The sequence below is a fragment of the Coregonus lavaretus genome (assembly GCF_964263955.1).
Source record: "Coregonus lavaretus genome assembly, chromosome: 39".
Classification (NCBI taxonomy): domain Eukaryota; kingdom Metazoa; phylum Chordata; class Actinopteri; order Salmoniformes; family Salmonidae; genus Coregonus; species Coregonus lavaretus.
The window spans coordinates 19,858,891-19,883,459 of record NC_140026.1 but is presented as its reverse complement, the minus strand read 5'-3'; the positions used below and the strand labels follow the sequence as shown (position 1 = coordinate 19,883,459).

Below are 24,569 nucleotides of genomic sequence, written 5' to 3'. Positions count from 1 at the left end.
TGTACTAGTAAGTGAGTTATTAGCCCAGTTATAGCTAATTTCTAGTCAACAATGGGGGAGTGGTTGCTTCCAACAAGAGCACAAAATGTGTGCATTTCTAGCCATCTTTGAAAAGCGAGTCAGTAAAGAGCATTTTTATGTCAAAGGGGAAGTGTTGTATTTCGAGACGGTCTTGAATAAATTAAGTAGCCAATAGGCAGAGCGTAGCATAATTTGTCTGATTCTCTGTAATAATGGTATGGTAATAATAATGAATTCTATTTCGTAAAATGGTTTCTTGCATCAAACAACATTTTCAGTCACCTCCTTGTCTGAAAGACAAGTGCATAAACAGGTTGATGTCAAACCCTGCATGTTATTTTGTGTCTCATGGAATGTAGGCATTTAACACCACACATTGGCTGCTACTGTAGACTGAATGATAGAACAGGTATTTCCATGTTCAAATGTTATGGGATGCCTTTTCTCCATTGTTTTTGATGTTAGGCCACTCTAGTAGGCCTACAGTGAGGGAAAAAAGTATTTGATCCCCTGCTGATTTTGTACGTTTGCCCACTGACAAAGACATGATCAGTCTATAATTTTAATGGTAGATTTATTTGAACAGTGAGAGACAGAATAACAACAAAAATCCAGAAAAACGCATGTCAAAAATGTTATCAATTGATTTGCATTTTAATGAGGGAAATAAGTATTTGACCCCCTCTCAATCAGAAAGATTTCTGGCTCCCAGGTGTCTTTTATACAGGTAACGAGCTGAGATTAGGAGCACACTCTTAAAGGGAGTGCTCCTAGTCTCATCTTGTTACCTGTATAAAAGAAACCTGTCCACAGAAGCAATCAGATTCCAAACTCTCCACCATGGCCAAGACCAAAGAGCTCTCCAAGGATGTCAGGGACAAGATTGTAGACCTACACAAGGCTGGAATGGGCTACAAGACCATTGGCAAGCAGCTTGGTGAGAAGGTGACAAAAGCTGGTGCGATTATTCGCAAATGGAAGAAACACAAAATAACTGTCAATCTCCCTCTGCCTGGGGCTCCATGCAAGATCTCACCTCGTGGAGTTGCAATGATCATGAGAACGGTGAGGAATCAGCCCAGAACTACACAGGAGGATCTTGTCAATGATCTCAAGGCAGCTGGGACCATAGTCACCAAGAAAACAATTGGTAACACACTACGCCATGAAAGACTGAAATCCTGCAGCGCCCGCAAGGTCCCCCTGCTCAAGAAAGCACATATACAGGGCCGTCTGAAGTTTGCCAATGAACATCTGAATGATTCAGATGAGAACTGGGTGAAAGTGTTGTGGTCAGATGAGACCAAAATGTCATCAACTCAACTCGCCGTGTTTGGAGGAGGAGGAATGCTGCCTATGACCCCAAGAACACCATCCCCACCGTCAAACATGGAGGTGGAAACATTATGCTTTGGGGGTGTTTTTCTGCTAAGGGGACAGGACAACTTCACCGCATCAAAGGGACGATGGACGGGGCCATGTACTGTCAAATCTTGGGTGAGAACCTCCTTCCCTCAGCCAGGGCATTGAAAATGGGTCGTGGATGGGTATTCCAGCATGACAATGACCCAAAACACGCGGCCAAGGCAACAAAGGAGTGGCTCAAGAAGAAGCACATTAAGGTCCTGGAGTGGCCTAGCCAGTCTCCAGACCTTAATCCCATAGAAAATCTGTGGAGGGAGCTGAAGGTTCGAGTTGCCAAACGTCAGCCTCGAAACCTTAATGACTTGGAGAAGATCTGCAAAGAGGAGTGGGACAAAATCCCTCCTGAGATGTGTGCAAACCTGGTGGCCAACTACAAGAAACGTCTGACCTCTTATTGCCAAAAAGGGTTTTGCCACCAAGTACTAAGTCATGTTTTGCAGAGGGGTCAAATACTTATTTCCCTCATTAAAATGCAAATCAATTTATAACATTTTTGACATGCGTTTTTCTGGATTTTGTTGTTGTTATTCTGTCTTTCACTATTCAAATAAACCTACCATTAAAATTATAGACTGATCATGTCTTTGTCAGTGGGCAAACGTACAAAATCAGCAGGGGATCAAATACTTTTTTCCCTCACTGTACATTATAATCAAATAGTTTTAACAGTGGCTACTGTGGCTAACTTAAAGCGAGTACAGCCTCAGTGTTCACAGTAAACGAGCGCCAGAAGTTGCACAGAATTTTCACAACTTTCAAGTTGACCTGAAATCTAAAATCAGAGGGAACATTGCACTACATTTGCATTTGCATTACACAACTACCATTCACCTCCTAGAGACTGCGGTAGGATCGCATGGCATGTGTCATATCAGGTGATTTAAACTGAGGTTAAGTATCTTCCTGCTGGGTTTTTGGGAAATGTTCTTCCGGCCCAGCACATTTATCAAGAAGGGGTGGGGAGACGGGGACCTAGAGCGAACCCTCATTTGGCTCACCACTTGTCATGAAAGGGCTTCTTCAGAACATCCACTACATGGCCAGAAGTGTGTGGACAACTGCTGGTTGAACATCTCATTACAAAATCATGGGGGTTAATTTGGAATGGAGTTGGTCCCCCCTTTGCTGCTATAACAGCCTCCAATCTTCTGGGAAGGCTTTTCACTAGATGTTGGAACATTGCTGCAGGGACTAGCTTCCATTCAGCCACAAGAGGATTAATGAGGTCAGCCACTGACGTTGGCATGGCTTGCGGTCGGCGTTGCAATTCATCCCAAAGGTGTTCGATGGGGTTGAGGTCAGGGCTCTGTGCAGGCCAATCAAGTTCTTCCACACCGATCTTGACAAACCATTTCTGTATGGACCTCGCTTTGCGCACGGGGGCATTGAACCATGAAAAACAGACCCAGACCATTATTCCTCCTCCACCAAACTTTACAGTTGGCACTATGCATTGGGGCAGGTAGCGTTCTCCTGGCATCCGCCAAACCCAGATTTGTCCGTCGGACTGCCAGATGGTGAAGCGTGTTTCCTCACTCCAGAGAACGCATTTCCACTGCTCCAGAGTCCAATGGCGGCGAGCTTTACACCACTCCAGCCAACGCTTGGCATTGCGCATGGTGATCTTAGGCTTGTGTGCGTCTGCTCGGCCATGGAAACCCATTTCATGAAGCTCCCAACGAACAGTTCTTGTACTGACGTTGCTTCCAGAGGCAGTTTGGAATTCCGTAGTGAATGTTGCAACCGAGGACAGACGATTTTTACAAACTACGCGCTTCAGCACTCGTGATCCCGTTCTGTGAGCTTGTGTGGCTTACCACTTCACGGCTGAGCTGGTGCTCCTAGACGTTACCAATTCACAATAACAGCACTTACAGTTGACCGGGGCAGCTCTAGCAGGGCAGACGTTTGACCAACTGACGGTGCCACGTTGAAAGTCACTGAGCTCTTCAGTAAGGCCATTCTATTGCCAATGTTTATCTATGGAGATTGCATGACTGTGTGTTCGATTTTATACACATGCCAGCAGCAGGTGTGGTTGAAATAGCCGAATCCATTAATTTGAAGTGGTGTCCACATACTTTTAACATACATCTGAAGCAGCTCTGTGTCCAAACCAGGAACGCTAGTTTGATTTATGTTTAGCTTGAATGCTATGGGGAAATAAACATTATAGTGGGGGAGGATTTCGCTGCACTGTCACAGACAGGTAGACACACACACACACCTCAGCTGTTCTCATGAGCACATCTTTAGATCTGTCATTTATGCCATAAAATCAGGAATACTGGGTGATAAATGTACTTTTGATAACCACATCAAAAACTCTTCTCCAGTCAGGTGTTCCCACGAGTGAAGAGATGTTTCAAATGCCTCAAGAATTCACTGCACGCATTGAAAACAGGCGCGCAGCACATTGGAACGTCAAGTACACTTTGTATACTAGCACTTGCCTTGACCACCTCTCCTCTATATTTGCCTAACACAGTATAGATTTATGCTTGTTGAAATGGGAAAAATAAGGTTTCTTATTTACACGCATGTAAACGGACAGATTTTCCAGTTTATTGAAAGAAGACTCATTTGCTCAATGACTTAGCAGTAAACTGATGGACAAGGTAGATTCATAACCGAATACATCATAGCTTTTCTCTTTATAAACTAATCTCAACCTCGATCCCTGGCTCTAGTCTAGCAGGCTGTTTTGTCTCTTTGCACCACAAAGAGCAGACTCAAAAGCAGCCTTTGGTGGGTTGTAGGGGTGGGGGTGTACAATCAACCATGTACGACAGACTGTAGCCTACCTGCACCAGTGAACAGGGACCAAGCATATGCCTTATGGTGGCTGACTGGTTCTATGGCCGTCTTGTGTTCAAGTCTACCAGCGGTTTAATTCATATCGTAATAGGCTGTGTTGTCATTCATTCAGTCAAAACTGTGACAATTCTTCAAATCAAATTTTATTGGTCACATGCGCCGAATACAACAGGTGCAGACATTACAGTGAAATGCTTACTTACAGCCCTTAACCAACAGTGCATTTATTTTAAACAAAAAAAGTAAAAATAAAACAACAACAAAAAAAAAGTGTTGAGAAAAAAAAGAGCAGAAGTAAAATAAAGTGACAGTAGGGAGGCTATATATACAGGGGGGTACCGTTGCAGAGTCAATGTGCGGGGGCACCGGCTAGTTGAGGTAGTTGAGGTAATATGTACATGTGGGTAGAGTTAAAGTGACTATGCATAAATACTTAACAGAGTAGCAGCAGCGTAAAAAGGATGGGGTGGGGGGGGCAGTGCAAATAGTCCGGGTAGCCATGATTAGCTGTTCAGGAGTCTTATGGCTTGGGGGTAGAAGCTGTTGAGAAGTCTTTTGGACCTAGACTTGGCACTCCGGTACCGCTTGCCGTGCGGTAGCAGAGAGAACAGTCTATGACTAGGGTGGCTGGAGTCTTTGACAATTTTGAGGGCCTTCCTCTGACACCGCCTGGTATAGAGGTCCTGGATGGCAGGAAGCTTTGCCCCAGTGATGTACTGGGCCGTACGCACTACCCTCTGTAGTGCCTTGCGGTCGGAGGCCAAGCAGTTGCCATACCAGGCGGTGATGCAACCAGTCAGGATGCTCTCGATGGTGCAGCTGTAGAATTTTTTGAGGATCTGAGGACCCATGCCAAATCTTTTTAGTCTCCTGAGGGGGAATAGGCTTTGTCGTGCCCTCTTCACGACTGTCTTGGTGTGTTTGGACCATGATAGTTCGTTGGTGATGTGGACACCAAGGAACTTGAAGCTCTCAACCTGTTCCACTACAGCCCCGTCGATGAGAATGGGGGCGTGCTCAGTCCTCTTTTCTTTCCTGTAGTCCACAATCATCTCCTTTGTCTTGGTCACGTTGAGGGAGAGGTTGTTGTCCTGGCACCACACGGCCAGATCTCTGACCTCCTCCCTATAGGCTGTCTCATCGTTGTCGGTGATCAGGCCTACCACTGTTGTGTCGTCGGCAAACTTAATGATGGTGTTGGAGTCGTGCCTGGCCATGCAGTCATGGGTGAACAGAGAGTACAGGAGGGGACTGAGCACGCACCCCTGAGGGGCCCCCGTGTTGAGGATCAGTGTGGCAGATGTGTTGTTACCTACCCTTACCACCTGGGGGCGGCCCGTCAGAAGTCCAGGATCCAGTTGCAGAGGGAGGTGTTTAGTCCCAGGATCCTTAGCTTAGTGATGAGCTTAGAGGGCACTATGGTGTTGAATGCTGAGCTGTAGTCAATGAATAGCATTCTCACGTAGGTGTTCCTCTTGTCCAGGTGGGAAAGGGCAGTGTGGAGTGCGATAGAGATTGCATCATCTGTGGATCTGTTGGGGCGGTATGCAAATTGGAGTGGGTCTAGGGTTTCTGGGATAATGCTGTTGATGTGAGCCATGACCAGCCTTGTGACATTTTTGAATTTTAGGAACAGGAGTCAAAATTTGAGCACTATAGGCTTCTACTATAGGTATTGGGAACATGAAAGCACACAATTACCTGCTGTCAATGGAAATCTTTGGACACTTACACGTGATGCTGGTAAATTGACACAATGACCATGTGAATTGTGCTAACGCCCTGGATAAAGCAGTAAGCATGTGAGGTGTATCAGAGGGCTGTCTAGTCCAACTGCCCATGCAACAACTTTCCACTGTGTGATATGAGCAGTTAGACTATGGCCACAGTCAAGTCAGTAATACCCAACAAACCAGAATATTAATACTATAAAAGAGGTGAAAGCATCAAAGTATAAGAACTTTAACAAAGAAAAGCCTACTCAAAAGACTTGAATTATATAGTAAAAGAGCCTACTGAGGTGCAACAGAACCCTATAAACACATTTCTTCTATAAAGACCCATTCTGTACATTGCCTAATGCATATTTTTCTTGATGCAATGACTATTCTTCATAAACATACTGTTGAGAGGAGTTTGGGGTCTTAGTGTTAAAGGAGAGTAAAACATTTTTGGGAATGTGGTTGAACTACAGCATGATCTTACAACTGTTCCCAATAAACGATGAATGTTCCCCGGAAATCTGAGTCACGTGTAATTACAATATGACAGGGTCTCTCCAAGGCACCGACTTTGGCATGTTTCCCAGCACTTGTCACGCCAAAGAACACTCAAAACACACAAGCAGGAAAGGGGGGTAAAAATCCCAAACCAACACATACTATAATTGATCCCTTCCAGAAGTGCCAGATACTTAAACAACCACTGTTTGAACAAACATTCTTCTGTTTACCATCACCAAATACACTGGGTAGAGGTCATATTTTGCCTTTCTAGTTAGGGTAACTTGGGGGACAACGTCCCCCTTAAGGGAAATGTCTATTTTCTGAAAAGTAAAAAGCTACTTTTTGGTAAGATTTAGATATGTGCATACTGGCCATCCTTAGGCAAACACATTTTGAAGGAAAATAAGTGGGCGGGGGGGGGGGGGTTATTCAATAAAAACAAACAAACTTTAGAAAGGGGTCATTTTGCCCCACTATCAGGGAGCAAAATGCCCCCGGAAGATTAGTGTGCTAAAATCCATTTGATTTTGGCATTTGAGTAATTGACTCGGAAAAGCTAAAGTCTAGGCATCTCATTAAATAAATGAAATATCAAGACTGCACATCTCACTATTAATATCCTCTATTTTCATGCTTCCTTTCCAAATCATCCTAAAGTATTTCAAAATTGATTGTGTAACTCAATAAAGTTACATAGATGATTTGGAAGATGCATTTGATTGCCCTGGGGGCATTTTGCCCCAATCGAGCAGTAAGTAATTGTACTACTTTATTAGAAACTGGTAAAAAATTCTCTAACCAAGTGGATTATGTATCTTTAGGCTCCCCTAATGGTATATCGTGTGTGTGGGAGTGTGTTGGTCCCATGTTTCATGAGCTGAAATATGAGGAAAAAAAAACGTATTTCTCTAATTTTGTGCACACATTTGTTTACATCCCTGTTAGTGAGCATTTCTCCTTTGCCAAGATAATCCATCCACCTGACAGGTGCGGCATATCAAGAAGCTGATTAAACTGCATGATCATTACACAGGTGTATCTTGTGCTGGGGATAATAAAAGGCCACTAAAATGTGCAGTTTTGTCACAAAACAATGCCACAGATGTCTCAAGTTTTGAGGGAGGGTGCAATTGGCATGCTGACTGCAGGAATGTCCACCAGAGATATTGCCAGAGAATTGATTGTTAATTTCTCTACCATAAGCCACCTCCAATGCCATTTTAGAGAATTTGGCAGTACGTCAAACTGGCCTCACAACCGCAGACCACGTGTAACCACGCCAGCCCAGGACCTCCACATCCGGCTTCTTCGTAAAGCCATTGAAGAGGAGTGGGACAACATTCCACAATCAACAGCCTGATCAACTCCATGTGAAGGAGATATGTTGTGCTGCATGAGACAAACAGTGGTCACACCAGATACTGACTAGTTTTCTGATCCATGCTCCTACCTTTTTAAGGTATCTGTGACCAACAGATGCATATCTGTATTCCCAGTCATGTGAAATCCATAGATGATGGCCTAATTAATTTATTTCAATTGACCGATTTCCTTATATGAACTGTAACTCTGTAAAATCTTTGAAATTGTTGCATTTATATTTTTGTTCAGTATATGTATATTTTTCTAAATGACAAAATATTTGATCAATTACCTCAATCATTTTGTTGGAGTGATTTAAAAGGTTGAGATGAAAGATTACATTTTTGGGGAAACCTCTCCAGGGAAAGTGTTGGGAAAAAAGTTTGTGACAAAGTGGTTTCTCTGAGAATTACAGAAGGGGGGGCGTTTAACCCCAAGTTACCCTCTATGGATCAGCTATTAAAAACATAAAGCCAACAGGCAACTTTGTTATGGTTTTCAGAATACTCACATGAATTTGGGTTGCCCAATCATTTATAGCCTGCAGCCGGTGGGGCAGAATTAGCCTATTCTAATAAAACTGGTAAAATACCTATTGTTTTCATCTAACCTCTAAGGTTGTTTTAAACTCTGAAATGAATCAATATGTTGTTATTAAATTCTCCAATTGCGCATCCAATTAATTACATATGCGCTATAGGTAGGCATGTTCAAATGAATTAAACAAGTTTTGGGGCTGTTTTGGGGAATAGAAATCCAAATATTTTCAATTTACACACTTTGCAAAGTGAAGGCTATAACAAAACAGCATGTTTTTTTTCTCAATAAACCACCAAGAAAGTTCGCGCACACAAATCAACCCATATAGGCTTTGTCCGAAGTGGTAGGCTTTGCTTTACAATCAAGCAGTCCATTCTTCTATGACAGTAAAACTAATTTTTTTTAATCGAAAAAAATCACGGTAAATGATAATCCTACCTCTTTTTGGTTTTGGGAAGCTTTCGTGCAGGTGAAAAACTACTTTTTCCACAAAGTGCTGAATGTTGCTGTGCTCTGGTCCTCGGACAAACACCATCCAGTCGTGCGTAAAGCCTTCCACCGTGGGTTTCTTTCTGACCTGGGCACGATGTCCAAGTTCTAGTTTCACCTGAACAGCACCCTGTAACATCCAAAATCATATCACATATTGTTGTCAATCGAAGGCTGGACTGGCACCATGGCAAAACGATGGTCTCAATAGGCACACACGCAATGCGTGGAATAAATCAATTAAAACACTCACGTTGCAGAATAACACATTTCGATTTGATATAGGCCTACTCACAATCACATACACACTATCCGGCATTGCATTTCACCAAAGAAAGCAACGCGTCTATAGCCTGCCCTATATTGATGTTCATGAAGTAGCTTAGGCTACCGTGGTCTATAGGCTACAAACTGCAAGTCATTTTGAACAACGCCGAAAAACTATTAAAAGTCTAATTTGCCAGGGTATACTTTTTTTCATTATTTTACTATCCAAGCATCACTTTGCCACACATGCTCCTATACGCGAGATATGCGGCATTCTAGACGCGCTTCCCAGCTCAACTAGTTCTAACCAAGAGCTATCTGTGGTTCTACTGTACTTTGATAGAAATATGGCTGGAAATCTTCGGCTCAGACGCGCCAGGCAATTCCGCCTTCTTCTAGCAAAGAAAACAATACCGTGCAACACACCCTTGCTAAGCATGGTCGCGAGCACTGTACTCACCGATGTGGCCATTCTCGAGGCCGCGTGCTACCGCTATTTCATGGAGATTTTGTTTTAAATGAGAAGATAGAGAAGTGCATATGGCTGATGGCGGACATGGTCTCTCCTAATTGAACTCAACCCCGAGTTTCAAAGGCTGAGGAACAAAATAAGACGCATGCGCTGTTTTGTGCACTGACAAGAGCCGCAGACAGAGCAGGGGGAAAGCGAACCAATGAGACAGCGCACACGCGCAGACAACCAATACATGAGCTATAGTAAATCCACCTCACAATTTACCCACATAGGCAAGTGGCTTTCAAACCATTGATTAGTACACACAGTAACCCAGCATGAACAGTCAAAACATACATTTGCACTCTTACAACAGTGTTGACTGGAGCACTTGATACTGTAACAATATATCAAACATAGCCTACACTCTGATATTAGATATGTTTTTAATCCTCTATTAGCCTACAATTGGATGTCAATATACTCAAACATTTCCAGAAATAGTAATTGAATCCACATAATCATTCATATACCATCCTTATCAAAACAAACAACATATTATGAGGCCCAAAATAGATAACTATTCATATGTTTTTTTATTCCAACATCTCATGTTCCTTGAACATTGGCAGCCCATAATGACAACCAAGTCTGCTTGATCCGGTAATGTGGTCCGGAGGCTCCATATGGAGGGTGTGACGCAATTGCGGCGCCTCTGGTGGTTTGCGGAGGCCAAGTCAAGCGCTGTACCACATCGCTGCGCCTCCCAAATGTTGTAACAATGCGGTGGGCTCTGTATAGTGGCGTATATCTCCGCATCGACATGATTGGTTGACGGTTGGTGGGGGCGGTACGTCCTGTGTAAACACGAACACACTTCCTTGACAACTTTCTTCACAACAGCTCAGGGACCGGTTTCCCGAAAGCACGTTCATCGTTAGAACCTTCGTAGGAGCAATTGTTAAATCTCCCAAATGTTTTCCAAAACCATCGTTACTAAAGTTGCTCTTGAAAACGCTCGTTATTAACGACTGCCTCAGACCACTCATAGACCAGCTAAGTACGTCATTAGATGCTTTTTTGACCGCCCAAAACAAATGTAACAGGTGACTACAAATACAAAGTTGCCAATTTCTTTGCATAAGAAGAGAAGGATATAAATACACTTCAAATGAAAACCGAGATTACTGTAAATATAAAAGATGGAGACAATAATATGTTAATTCAATTGAGTTTTAGCTATTTGTACGCTACTGTCTGTAATTTTTTGAATAATCATTAGAATAAGCCACTTAATATTTGTAGCCATAGATTATATTATTTCTCTAGGAGCAGATCCATCAAAAGTAGGCCTATTGTGGAATAGATTGGAAAGGGAGAACACTGATCCGAGAGCAATGCTTCCTTTCTTTTCGATCCTATCAGTATGGGCACATGCCTCAAATATGCACTTTTTTTAACAAACATTCTCTCTGTGTGGTGTTTGCTCTGTCAATGCGATCCGGAGGCTCCATACTGAGGGTGTGATACAATTGCGGTGCCTCTGGGGCTTGCAGAGGCCAAATCGAGCTCTATGACACATCGCCATGTGCCTTTTGTTAAAGGCTCTGCATGGTCAAGCCGACTTCTGAAGTGGCCTGACAGCATTTACTCCGATGCAGCCTCTGCAGACTTCAGGGCTTTCATACTTCTTGCGCTTAGTGGAGCAGAGTAGAACTATTGTGAAGGATGTTGTCAAGGAAGTGAGTTTGTGTTTATACAGGACTTACCGCCCCCACCTACCTTCAACCAATCATGTCAATGTGAAGCTATATGGAGCCCTCTGTATTGTTACAACATTTGAGAGGGACACGGCGACAAGGTTCAAAGCTTGATTTGGGCTCTACATGCCTCCGGAGGCTCCGCACATGCATCACATCCTCCATACTAAGCCTCCTACCACATTTTCGGATCAAGCATAAATTAGCTTTAACAATGCAGGGGCTCGTATAGCTCCGCATTGACATGATTGGCTGACAGTAGGTGCGGGTGAGAGGTCCTGTATAAACAAAAACTCACTTCCTTGACAACTTCCTTCACAACAGCGCTGCTCCGCGAAGCGTAAGAAGTATGAATGAACTGACTTCTGCAGAGGCTGCATAGCAGTAAATGCTGTACAGCCAATGCAGATTCTGCAATGACCATAAATCGGCTTTAAACATCTTTCATTTTGAACTAGAGGCCAACTCCGAATACCAATTCTGATCCTGCCTACATAAATACAGTATGACGTGAATGAGCTCAATACAGTTTCTGATTGAAAAATCAATGCAAGGGCTCAGTTTCCACTTTCCATCAGTAGGCTAAGTCTATGTTCTTAAGTTGTGTCAGTAACATAAGAAAGAGACCCTAACAATATGGACCTAACAAGTGTTGAATTTGACAACTAACCAACTGTTCTTCATTCCCCATTGAAAAATTTAATTGTTTTTACAATCACCGCTGTTGCACCTTGATGTTGCTTCTGCTTTAATCTCGATTAAACTGAACTAAAGTCTCCTGTAATTGGTCAGCTGCTCGATTAATGCTGAGTTCGTAACCAAGTGGGAATTTACCACATAAGACTGGAAAAAATCCACTTGAATGGCCCTCCAACTGGTAATTACTAGTGGGAAACTCCTCTATCATCCTAGCTCCCATTTCTCCCACATGCTGAGCTCTGACATCACCTACTAAGGAAATGACCATGATAACAGCATTTTCAGAAGTTAAATGCAACAACAAAACATTATTTATAAAAAGCAATCTATTAATATGGTTTTTGAACACTATAATTTGTTTACAAGCATGATAGCTGTAATTTTAGTTTATAGTTTAGGCTTGTTGTAGCCAATCTGCATTTCTCAACGAGTTCAAAGCACTTGAATGTATCCAACTGGTATTTACGACTTCACAACCGGTAAATTCCCACCATCCACTTGGTTACGAACGCAGCATACGTTTTGTGTCCAGGCACTACAAATGAAAATGAGCTAACTAGCTAAATCTGGTGCAATGGCATGTTGTACATGGTCCCTGACAAATAGAGTACCACAGCATGAGTCATAATACCTATAAAACCTAACGGTCAAACAAGGAAATGGTTCCAATCGTTTTTCCACCTTTCATTTTTCCCATAGGGGATTTTAGATATACTTAAAATAAGGCCTGTGTTTTGTGTAGGCTTACCCTGGCGTGACGTTTTGATAACCATGTAAATCTTTTTAGGACAAGGTGACTTTCATCAATATATTCACCTGTATTTACCCCCCCCCCCCCCCCCCCCAAATGAAATGCTAATTTGGCTATCATAATGTGGCTATCATAAAGAACTACATTTACATTTACATTTACGTCATTTAGCAGACGCTCTTATCCAGAGCGACTTACAAATTGGTGCATTCACCTTATAGCCAGTGGGATAACCACTTTACAAATTTATTATTATTTTTTGGTGGGGTGGGGTAAGGGGGGGGTAGAAGGATTACTTTATCCTATCCCAGGTGTTCCTTAAAGAGGTGGGGTTTCAAATGTCTCCGGAAGGTGGTGAGTGACTCCACTGTCCTGGCGTCGTGAGGGAGCTTGTTCCACCATTGGGGTGCCAGAGCAGCGAACAGTTTTGACTGGGCTGAGCGGGAACTGTGCTTCAGCAGAGGTAGGGGAGCCAGCAGGCCAGAGGTGGATGAACGCAATGCCCTCGTTTGGGTGTAGGGACTGATCAGAGCCTGAAGGTACGGAGGTGCCGTTCCCCTCACAGCTCCGTAGGCAAGCACCATGGTCTTGTAGTAGTAACTACAAATGCCATGACGATTTGGATGAGACTGCTGAATCGAGGCAAAAGTAAGAATCTCTGGATTAACTATCTAATGTTAGCTAAATTTAGTAATGAATAAATTGGTTACATTTCTTTAAGCAGTCAATTATTTTAACTGTCTTGTGTAAGTTTTAAATTGACACAATACTTGTTAGCAAAGGTGTCAGCTAGAGATGACGTGCAGGAGCTTGCAGGGATTTGTAGTCTTGCATGATATCTATTTTGATGCTAATTAGCATTTTCGAGTCTGAGAGTAAATAGAGCCAAATATATTGATAAAAGTCACCTTGTCCGAGAGAGATTTACAACGTTATCAAAACATCATGCCAGGGTAAGCCTACACAAAACATAGCCCTTATTTTAAGTGTTTCTAAAATTCACTATGGGAAAAATGAATGGCGGAAAAACTATTGGAACCATTTCCCTGTTTGACTGCTAGGTTTTATGGGTATTATGACACCTCCACTGTGGGGCTCTATAAACGAATAAATCAATAAACACCTTTGAGCTTTGCACACCTGGATTGTACAATATTTGACCATTATTGTTTTAAAAATCCTTCAAGCTTTGTCAAGTTGATTGTTGATCATTGCTAGACAGCCATTTTCAAATCTTGCCATAGATTTTCAAGACGATTTAAGTCAAAACTGTAACTCGGCCACTCAGGAACATTCAATGTCGTCTTGGTAAGCAACTCCAGTGTAGATTTGGCCTTGTGTTTTGTGGTCATTTTCTTAGTAGGTGATGTCAGAGGTCAGCATGTGGGAGAAGTGGGAGCTACGATGATAGACGAGTTTCCCACTAGTAATTACCAGTTGGCGGGGCGTTCAAGTGGATTTTTCCCAATCGTATGTGGTAAATAACCACTTCTCCCTTGGTTACAAACGTAGCATATGGGTTGAATATACCCTCCCCTTCTGAAATTCGAAAGATGTGCACCTGTGAAATCGTGATTTGTCCAAATAACCAGTGACGAAAAACCCATGCACTGAAACTATTGCTGCTCATTAGCTATAGGTGCCAATACTATAAAGACAGATCTACGGTACCATTTATGTTTACATAGTCTGCCCACTAGAAATTACTTCTGCTTGAACACACAGATTATTGTTAAAGAGGTAATCATGACTTTATTGAGGATCAGGTCAAGTGGTGCCCTAATCTGACAGCTCCTAATGTCAGTAGAATGGAGGCAAGGACAAAAAGATGACCTATTGCAGAGGTGATGGTGCATGCAGTGCCAAACCGAAGCGCCATGACAGGATGGATTAGGATCGAATCCTCATTGGTCCATCAAAACAGGAAGTCGCAGAGAAAAACCAAGCCAGCTTCGGCCATAGTGACTTACACAATAGACCAATCCAAATCACATCAAGTAAAGTTAAATATTTGTATGGCACACAATGTTTGCTGGAGAATGTTTGTCTTGATCACACCGATAGCATCATTGCGCAAAATAGTACGCAGCATCATCTGGATATGTGTGCAACAAATGTTCAACATTCACTTTCTGCTACCATTTCTGTCAAGCCCTCTACGCATACAGTTTGACGCATATGTTCGATAAATCCAATGTATGCAACACACAGAACGCACTGCAACTGCCTCTGCAACGCAAGGCAAACGCAGCGTTCCATTGGAAATGAATGTACTTCTGGTGTACTAAAATGTAATGACGCAGTAGGTGTGATCGATGCGTATCCCAAGCAAGCAAACATAAGATGACAGTGTCTATGATTCATTATGATTCAATTTGATTTTAGGATTCAATTTAATTTTGGTATTATATCGTGTCCTTGACATTTCATGTAACACTAGGACCAATTAGCACTTGTTCCACCTGTTGAGCCTACATACTCATCAACACCATCATGTCTGTGAGGACTGGTTTGGCCAAGCCACTCATCAAATCAAAGTTTATTGGTCGTGTACACAGTTTAGCAGATGTTATAGTGGGTGCAGCAAAATGTTTATGTTACTAGCTCCCAACAATGCAGTAAAATGTCAAACAAGTACACAAATAATAAAATAAAATAAAACAAGAAGAAGAAATCAAGAAATCCAGCACATTCACAGAGAAATTTCACTTGAGGTGTCAGAAACTCAAGGCAGTCATCCTACATTGTTCGTTACAGCACAGTTCATTTAACATTTAAATAGAACAGAAACATTTCTTCACACTAGACCATTTCCTGGAAAATTAGGTCCCAGTCGTATCAACAATGTTATTTGAAAAACTATTTCCTTTTATTAATGATAACAGCAATTTACAGTTAAAAGACCATCTCAGTTATGATACTGCATGCTGAAATGAAGGAAACAACCATAAAAAAAACGTGCTAACACTACAGTAGGTTTCTTTTGGCAATTTGGTGTTTTATAGAATGCACAAGATTTGTGTCCAGTGATTCCCCCTCCTCCTCATCACCAGTAAAGGCTAGATCCAAATTAATGCAAGTTTAAATATATGTATGCAATAATAATCAATGTCCAAAAAATATGATTTTTATTTATTCAAATATTACATAATTCTTTATTCAAATAAGTTTGAATGACATGTATGGAATGGAATTATTCAATTGCGTTTTCCATACGCATTTGACCCTTACTGCTCACCATACTGCCATGTGTTTTTGGTAGTTCTGGAACAGAGGTATAGTCTGAAGTTTATTGAAATTACAGATATTGGTTGATCATTTTTAGGTAGAAAGTTTGTATTACAGTCTGTAATGTAAAGGTGTAGACGTTTAAAATACTGCATGTTTTGTGTGGAATAAGCTTTCGCGTGCTGCAATCTAACGTTATTGTCTATTCAGTGCAGTGGCCAACTAGCTTAGGAGTTAGCTCACCAAATTCATTAAACTTTGCTAGCTAGCTAGGTATAATTTCCACAGACGTTCTGTTAGTTTGTATCTTACTTACTGCCAACTGTAATTGTGTGTGTTCTTTGCGAGTTACCAAGCCCTCAAAATGATTAACCTAGCTGAAGGTGAAAGTGACTTGGATGTACAGTAAAGTTAGCTGTAGCTTGATAGCTAGCTAGCTACTGAACCAGTATATTTGCGTTAGAGACTTCTAACGCCCAGAAAGCTCTGATTCAAACTCCCATTCACCAGCTCTACAAGCGTTAATATGTCAAAATACGTTAATTGATCACCAAATATGGAGTTTCGCTGAGCAACTATCTCCATTTACTCCCGTTACGGCCGGTATGTACTTCCAAAATATGTCTAAATAAAATTTTACATGCAACAGAAGAACAAAAAAAGCCTATTCGGCACCTCCAAATGTGTATTGAGCTGTTGTAGACATCCGGCCTGTTCGTGGTGAATGGGAGTTTAAATCGGAGCTTTCTGGGCGTTTTGAGACCTCTGGGTGTTAGAGAGTTCTCTAATGCACAGATACTGGTTCAGCTAGCTACAGGACATTTGTTTAACATTGGCAAGCGTCAGGGAACTTGCTCTGTTCCAGGAAACTCATCATGATGATATTGATATGTCTTCTGGCTCTACTACTAGTAACCCCAGGTACACCAGCAGCTAGACAGCCACACTGTTTTTAGCGTTTATGGTAATTCTACCAAATGTATCCCATTGCATTAACAATATAAAGACATTGTCCTATATGTTCTGTTTGCCTGCCTTAACCAGTAAATACATAGTTTTGGAGGGCAAGCAACAAGCCATGGTTAATTCTGCTATCCACAAGCGTCAGGACTGTCACTTTCAAAGGCACAGGGATGACCATTTAAACAATGTCACATTGTTTACACTAGCAATGCCGAGCTAGCAGTACAGGCCTGTTTACATTGTTAGTGAACAAGTTAAAGGCACTCTAGAAACCCCTGAATAGTTTAATTTACATGTTTCACTGACTATTGTCCCTCTTTGAGTTAGAAAAATGTGCTATGCAGCACAGTAAAATAACATCTATTTTTTAAGACTATATCTGGGTGTCAAAGCTCGACATAGTCAGACGAGACTAGAGCAAGTTGAATATGTTGGAACATAGCCATGTCAATCCATAAACAATTTTATGCCGTCTTGCTTATGACTAATTCAACAACAGCAACTTTGTTTTTCCACTCTCAAAGAATATGAATGTTAGTTTATTCCCCCTATTGTCTCTTATATACATTTAACAACACCGCACAACAATTTAGGCCACATTTCAATCCATTCACAACAAAATGTCATTTTGTGGAACCAATCACCTTGTGCAGTGTAATAACATTGTGATCAATCAACCAGCATTGACAGGTGGATTTTATCCTTTAATCCTAGTCAGTCACGTCACAAAGAAGGCCTACGATAAGTTTCAACGATAAACACCAACTTGTAGAAGACAGTTGTCAGAAGTCTACTTTTAGCATTGAATATGAGAGCCTTACCTTGCTATTAGTTTGGGCTGCAGTAGTGTTGCTGTGGATGCTGTATTAAGTCGTTGAGAGTGAATGTTATAGCTGCGTCAGGGGCTGTGAATGGGCTGTTGCACACTGTTGGCCTGTCACTTATCAGCTCTATAATAGAGGGGGAACGGGTGGGGGTGGGGTGCGGTACGGTGGGGGGGACCTACATTGTCTCCCATATTCCCCCTCTGTTCAGAGTCTCACACACCCAGCACATACAGATCTCCCTGGCTATCAGCCAGCCAGGGCACTGACAATAACCATCTGGTAGTCTGTCCACTCGTCTGTCCTCTCTGCCTCATTGTCATTCTTTGATGGGACAAGAACCTGAGATGGTCCAAGTTTCAATGTATTCAATGTAGCGACTAGCAAACTGCTCGGTAGCCAGTCATCTGTCTGTGTTCGGGGAAGGTGTCTCGTGAATAATGCATTAAATTCATGCAAAATAATGTCAGTGGCCAATGCCAGCTGTCAGAGCTTTAGTTTACACTGCGGGGGTCGTCTTTCAAAGGGATGCAGGTACCTGCTTGGGGGCTGTTCTTCAATGTAGGTACACTGTGCATTAGGCTAGTGGTAGCCTATATGACACAGCAGATGGCTGGAGTTTGGGGCATCACTCTGTCTTTGGGCAGTTCTGCTCTTGTATCATAGGTTGTCATGTCAGTCCGCTGGGAGCTAGGACAAAAAATGTCATGTAAAATGTCTTTTTGAAACATGGCCAGAAAGTTTGGTTTTCCAGGCATCCTCTTCAATAACCTTAGTTTTGTTGTGTACTTTTATTTTCAACAGGAGAGCTCCGTTCTTTTTGAGTTTTAACTTCTTTGAAAGCACAGAAACTGGAATATTTCTAATCTAAGCATAATCTTTCGGTCTTTCTCTCTTACTCGCAGGCATGACCATAGAAGATGAATGAGAATTTTAAAAGGAGATTTGACTTTCCCAGCCCTCTCATACAGGCCCAGGTAAAGTGCTGACTGAGAGATTGCCTCTGGATTGGGGATGCAACGGTGGTCATACTTTTATTGGTCAGGTTATTATGAGCCAGGATCCAACTCTGTAGTAAACCTGTTGTCTATGTCTGCAGACAGTGAGGAGTTTGGTTGCGGCTGTGCTGAAAGAGAAGGGCCAGAATGAGAGGATCGGCCAGTCCTCCACCCAGGTAGGTGTCGGACTTTGACATTTGTATCTGAGTATCACGTTTGTTTGTTTGAGTGTGAAGCAGTGCCTTGGGCTGTAACATTTTGTTTCTGACTGACCCGCTGTGTTTTTGATTGATGCATTGTGTTTATGACTGTCTCCTGACTGTGTCTGATTCCTGGCTGTGGAGGCCCTGTGGGAGCAGTGCCATAGTGACTGTGCCTCTGCTCTGTCTCCTGTGTCTTTGACTGTGTCTGACTCTGTTGCAGGGCACAGCCGTGGAGGCCCTGTGGGAGCAGTGCTGTAGTGACTGTGCTGCGGTGCGCTCAGCCTGCTGTGACGCCCTGGTGCTCCTGGTAGAGCAGGCCCACGCCGACCTGCACTACGTACTCAACAGCATCCTCAACCTCCTGCCCTCCGCCAGGTACCGCACGTGTCCACGCATGCACACACGAGGGTTTCCATTAGGAAAATGTGGCGCCGGACAATTGACTGGCAGCATTTTAATTGACCGGACATTTGAGAAATTGACCGGACCCATATGCTTTGGGTGCGTGACCTGATTAGGGCATCCACCCACGGTGCTCAGAATGACAGAAATCACATTTAGATTCTGGTAATTTATATTAACAGAACATGCAAGTCAAGGATGCAACGATGTGTGGTCCTTCTTTCATTCTGATGTGCACTTTGAAGATGTTAGAATAACTGTCCACATTTACTCTTTCTCAGCCAGCAAGACGAGTAACGAACAGCAAAATCACTAGCCTATGTCAATCTACTATCCCCCATAGTAAAAAAGTTGACCTATTCTATTGGTCAGCTTGTCAAGAAAGAAATAGCCAATGCCGAACAGACTCTGGGACCGTTTTGGGACGATAGATCCCAAATTCATACAACCAATAGGCCTAGGCTACATTTTAAAAGTAAAAAAGCAATGAGGCTGATGCAACAGATCAGAACGTTTAGCTTAAAATGTTGATAAACTATTATTTAATCATATTATAAACGCAGCCAAGCGCACAAGGCAGCAGGCTACGCTCAAATGTTTGTTCCATAATGCAATTAACGGGAAAACACCGTTGTTAAAGCCCACTGCACATGCAAGTGTTTTCATGTGACAGAGATGAAAATATCCATTAGACATTTTGAAAGAGGGGAGATCAAATATGCAACAACTAGCATCGGTTGCATGACTAGGATTGTGCCTTTGGCTACTGGACAATGAAAGAAAGTTAAAATAATTGCCTCCACGGATATAGTCTAATTTTGGCAAGGTAAGACATGCCTCATAATATGTAGTAAAACTTTCAGGTTTCAAACAATTAAGCATTTGTTTTCAAAATGCGTACTGCCTCTAGCTCATTACAAAGTGGTGTGTGATACGCTGATGAAGCCTGCCTTCCGTTGCCAATGCATGCTGTTTGAGATGCTGTAGCAACAGCTCTCGTGTTGTCTGACAGATTTTCCACTCAAAGGCTCTATCTGTATGCTGTACACGTGTGATAAATAAGATACATAACTAATATACTGTACACACGAGGCAATTTAATTCCACAACATTATGCAAATTAACCTATAGACCGCTAAGCATGATCAGTCAAATATAATTCCATCAATTAATAGGCTAAAAAGCATAATTTCGCAATGGGATTTTTCTTTCTTCTCCCGGACAATTGACCGGAAGCAGTTTTTTATTTATCTCTTTTCACATTTTTTATAGGCCAAAAGCTGGCTATTACTGGCTAACGGAAGCCCTGGGGCGCACGCACACGCACAATTCAGAAAATATGTCTCAGCGTGTATTACAACCTTTATTACACATGTGCTCAGAGAGTTCAGACAGACTTGATTAGAGTTAGACTCATAAAAATGATCTGCTACTGTTGTTCTTCTATTAAGACAGCCTCCCCCACCCTGTGGAGGTCTTAACAGATCTTAGCCATACTGTCAGACGTGCCCCTCCCCTATCTCTCTGTGGTTGAACACTTATCAGGACATCCTGTTACACAGCATTGTCACGCCAAACTGTAGAGCAGTTGATCGTGCTATATTAAGTCATTTTGAAACCCCTTAGTAGTTCTGTAGCATTGAAAATGCTCTCACTGTAATATGGTAACAAAGTAATTCACTGAGGAGGGGACACGCTGTCTTTGCCACTCGCCAAGCTGCTGCTGCTGACTTTGAGCTATTGATCGTGCTTAGGTAATGGCCATCGCAGCAGGAAATGGAACGCCAAACAGCTTGTGACCTTTCCCGTCTCGGATATTATGGCATGCGTCGTCTAATATCATTGTGTAAATGTTAGGTGTGCTACTCTTACTGCAGTGCTCACGAACCGGTGAATTCGCAAGGCAAATTTTTTCAATTCGCCTTGCGCTGTTGGCAGTATGTGCACTTGATTCAGAAGCCCTGCGCTGGATAGGCAAAGTGTTCCCGTTTTGAACTATTTCATTTGTCTGAAGAAACAAACTCTGCCTACCCGGCGGACCAGGAGAGCTAAATAAAGTTCTCCTACTGCGCTGGCCAATCAGATAGCTTAAATCTCTTTGACTACCGCTTCCACAACCCCACAGCAAAGTTTGTCCAGTGTGAAGGAAGTTAGAGGAAGTTTTGCGAGCCAATGCTAACTAGCGTAAGTGCAATGACTGGAAGTCTATGGGTATCTACTAACATGGCATAAAAATGGGATCCACGAGTTCATCTGACTCTGAGGAAGTAGATAAAGGGCCTCATTGCCAAAATCCCGCAGTATCCCTTTAATGTTATAGGTGAGTGAGTGCACACGGGGAAGAAACAGCTTGAATCTTCATTTTGAAAGAAAAATCTGCACTTATACTAACATGGCATCTCTGTTATGTTTTATTCTTACATTTAGGACTGACAGTCCAAGTCAGTCTAACAAACATTACAGACACATCCCTCTTCATCTGGGATCTGAAATAGCGACCAGTCCCTCTCAACGCAATATGACATCTGGTTATCATGTACGACTCAGTTACACAGTGGCCACCAACATTTTCTGAATCAAGATCACATGACTTAAAGGGATATGTCTGGATTTATCTACTTTCCCATAGTTAGATAAACTAGTGGATACCATTTGTATGTCTCTGTGTCCAGTATGAAGGAAGTTAGAGGTAGTTTCGCGAGATAATGCAAACTAGCGTTAGCGCAATGACTGGAAGTAGATACCCATAGACTTCCAGTCATAGCGGTAACGATAGCTAGCATTGGCGCACGAAACGACCTCTAACTTCCTTCATACTGGACACAGACATAGAAATGGTATCCACAAGTTCATCTGACTCTGGGGAAGTAGATACAGGGCCTTATTGTCAAAATCCCAAAGTATCCCTTTAACGTCCTCTGCATAGTATAGGCCTAAGCTATCTGGGTTCTGTAAACTGCTAGTTATACCTCTGGCCTTTTTTTTCTGTTTCTTATGAACAGGAATGTGCAGGGGTTGATAAAAGTGATAGGAAGGCTTCTCCAGATGCAAGCGGACCAGCGAGACAAAGGAACGCCCTTCACTTGTCCCTACTCCATCAGGTTAGTCCAGTTCACTTGTCCCTACTCCATCAGGTTAGTCCACTTCACTTGTAACAGCTCAATCAGGTAATTCCATGGTTGCCATGGCGCCTAGTGGCAGCCTTGGTAGTTTACTCCTGCAAACGTATCCTTAATTACAGTGAGGGAAAAAAGTATTTGATCCCCTGCTGATTTTGTACATTTGCCCACTGACAAAGACATGATCAGTCTATAATTTTAATGGTAGGTTTATTTGAACAGTGAGAGACAGAATAACAACAACAAAAATCCAGAAAAACGCATGTCAAAAATGTTATAAATTGATTTGCATTTTAATGAGGGAAATAAGTATTTGACCCCTCTGCAAAACATGACTTAATACTTGTTGGCAAAACCCTTGTTGGCAATCACAGAGGTCAGACGTTTCTTGTAGTTGGCCACCAGGTTTGCACACAACTCAGGAGGGATTTTGTTCCACTCCTCTTTGCAGATCTTCTCCAAGTCATTATGGTTTCGAGGCTGACGTTTGGCAACTCGAACCTTCAGCTCCCTCCACAGATTTTCTATGGGATTAAGGTCTGGAGACTGGCTAGGCCACTCCAGGACCTTAATGTGCTTCTTCTTGAGCCACTCCTTTGTTGCCTTGGCTGTGTGTTTTGGGTCATTGTCATGCTGGAATACCCATCCACGACCCATTTTCAATGCCCTGGCTGAGGGAAGGAGGTTCTCACCCCAAGATTTGACGGTACATGGCCCCGTCCATCGTCCCTTTGTTGCGGTGAAGTTGTCCTGTCCCCTTAGCAGAAAAACACCCCCAAAACATAATGTTTCCACCTCCATGTTTGACGGTGTGGATGGTGTTCTTGGTGTTATAGGCAGCATTCCTCCTCCTCCAAACATGGCGAGTTGAGTTGATGCCAAAGAGCTCGATTTTGGTCTCATCTGACCACAACACTTTCACCCAGTTCTCCTCTGAATCATTCAGATGTTCATTGGCAAACTTCAGACGGCCCTGTATATGTGCTTTCTTGAGCAGGGGGACCTTGCGGGCGCTGCAGGATTTCAGTCCTTCACGGCGTAGTGTGTTACCAATTGTTTTCTTGGTGACTATGGTCCTAGCTGCCTTGAGATCATTGACAAGATCCTCCTGTGTAGTTCTGGGCTGATTCCTCACCGTTCTCATGATCATTGCAACTCCACGAGGTGAGATCTTGCATGGAGCCCCAGGCCGAGGGAGATTGACAGTTCTTTTGTGTTTCTTCCATTTGCGAAGAATTGCACCAACTGTTGTCACCATCTCACCAAGCTGCTTAGCGATGGTCTTGTAGCCCATTCCAGCCTTGTGTAGGTCTACAATCTTGTCCCTGACATCCTTGGAGAGCTCTTTGGTCTTAGCCATGGTGGAGAGTTTGGAATCTGATTGATTGATTGCGTCTGTGGACAGGTGTCTTTTATACAGGTAACAAACTGAGATTAGGAGCACTCCCTTTAAGAGTGTGCTCCTAATCTCAGCTCGTTACCTTTATAAAAGACACCTGGGAGCCAGAAATCTTTCTGATTGAGAGGGGGTCAAATACTTATTTCCCTCATTAAAATGCAAATCAATTTATAACATTTTTTACATGCGTTTTTCTGGATTTTGTTGTTGTTATTCTGTCTCTCACTGTTCAAATAAACCTACCATTAAAATTATAGACTGATAATTTCTTTGTCAGTGGGCAAACGTACAAAATCAGCAGGGGATCAAATACTGTTGTGAGTGTTGCAACCGAGGACAGACAATGTTTATGCGCTACACTCTTCAGCACTCAGCGATCCCGTTCTGTGAGCTTGTGGCCTACCACTTCACGGCTGAGCCGTTGTTGCACCTAGACGTTTGCACTTCACAATAACAGCACTTACAGTTGACCGGGGCAGCTCTAGCAGGGCAGAAATGTGATGAACTGGCTTGTTGGAAAGGTGGCATCCTATGACGGTGCCAAGTTGAAAGTCAACAAGGCCATTCCATTCTTCAGTAAGGCCATTTTACTGCCAATGTTTGTCTATGGAGATTGCTTGGCT

The 24,569-nt window shown here is 42.7% G+C and overlaps 2 protein-coding genes across 3 annotated transcripts in view; one reads left to right on the top strand and one right to left on the bottom strand.

The window, feature by feature from the left end:
• Positions 1 to 9,744, bottom strand: part of mllt3 (MLLT3 super elongation complex subunit) — a 44,738-nt gene extending 34,994 nt beyond the window's left edge. Inside the window, exons 1-2 of one of the 2 annotated variants that reach the window (XM_084155760.1) lie at positions 9,607 to 9,744; positions 8,829 to 9,009 (exon numbers count right to left, since the gene is read on the bottom strand). In XM_084155760.1, the coding sequence (XP_084011886.1) occupies positions 8,829 to 9,009; positions 9,607 to 9,618 (193 nt within the window). In that variant the 5' untranslated portion in view covers positions 9,619 to 9,744. The remainder of the gene's footprint in view (positions 1 to 8,828; positions 9,010 to 9,606) is intronic. The other variant, XM_084155759.1, reaches the window with a different exon arrangement.
• A 6,288-nt stretch (positions 9,745 to 16,032) lies between these two features.
• The window catches only part of focad (focadhesin), an 82,472-nt gene continuing 73,935 nt past the window's right edge, over positions 16,033 to 24,569 (top strand). The window contains exons 1-5 of the mRNA XM_084156391.1: positions 16,033 to 16,085; positions 18,731 to 18,802; positions 18,925 to 18,999; positions 19,247 to 19,401; positions 22,431 to 22,529. Of these exons, the coding sequence (XP_084012517.1) occupies positions 18,746 to 18,802; positions 18,925 to 18,999; positions 19,247 to 19,401; positions 22,431 to 22,529 (386 nt within the window). The 5' untranslated portion in view covers positions 16,033 to 16,085; positions 18,731 to 18,745. The remainder of the gene's footprint in view (positions 16,086 to 18,730; positions 18,803 to 18,924; positions 19,000 to 19,246; positions 19,402 to 22,430; positions 22,530 to 24,569) is intronic.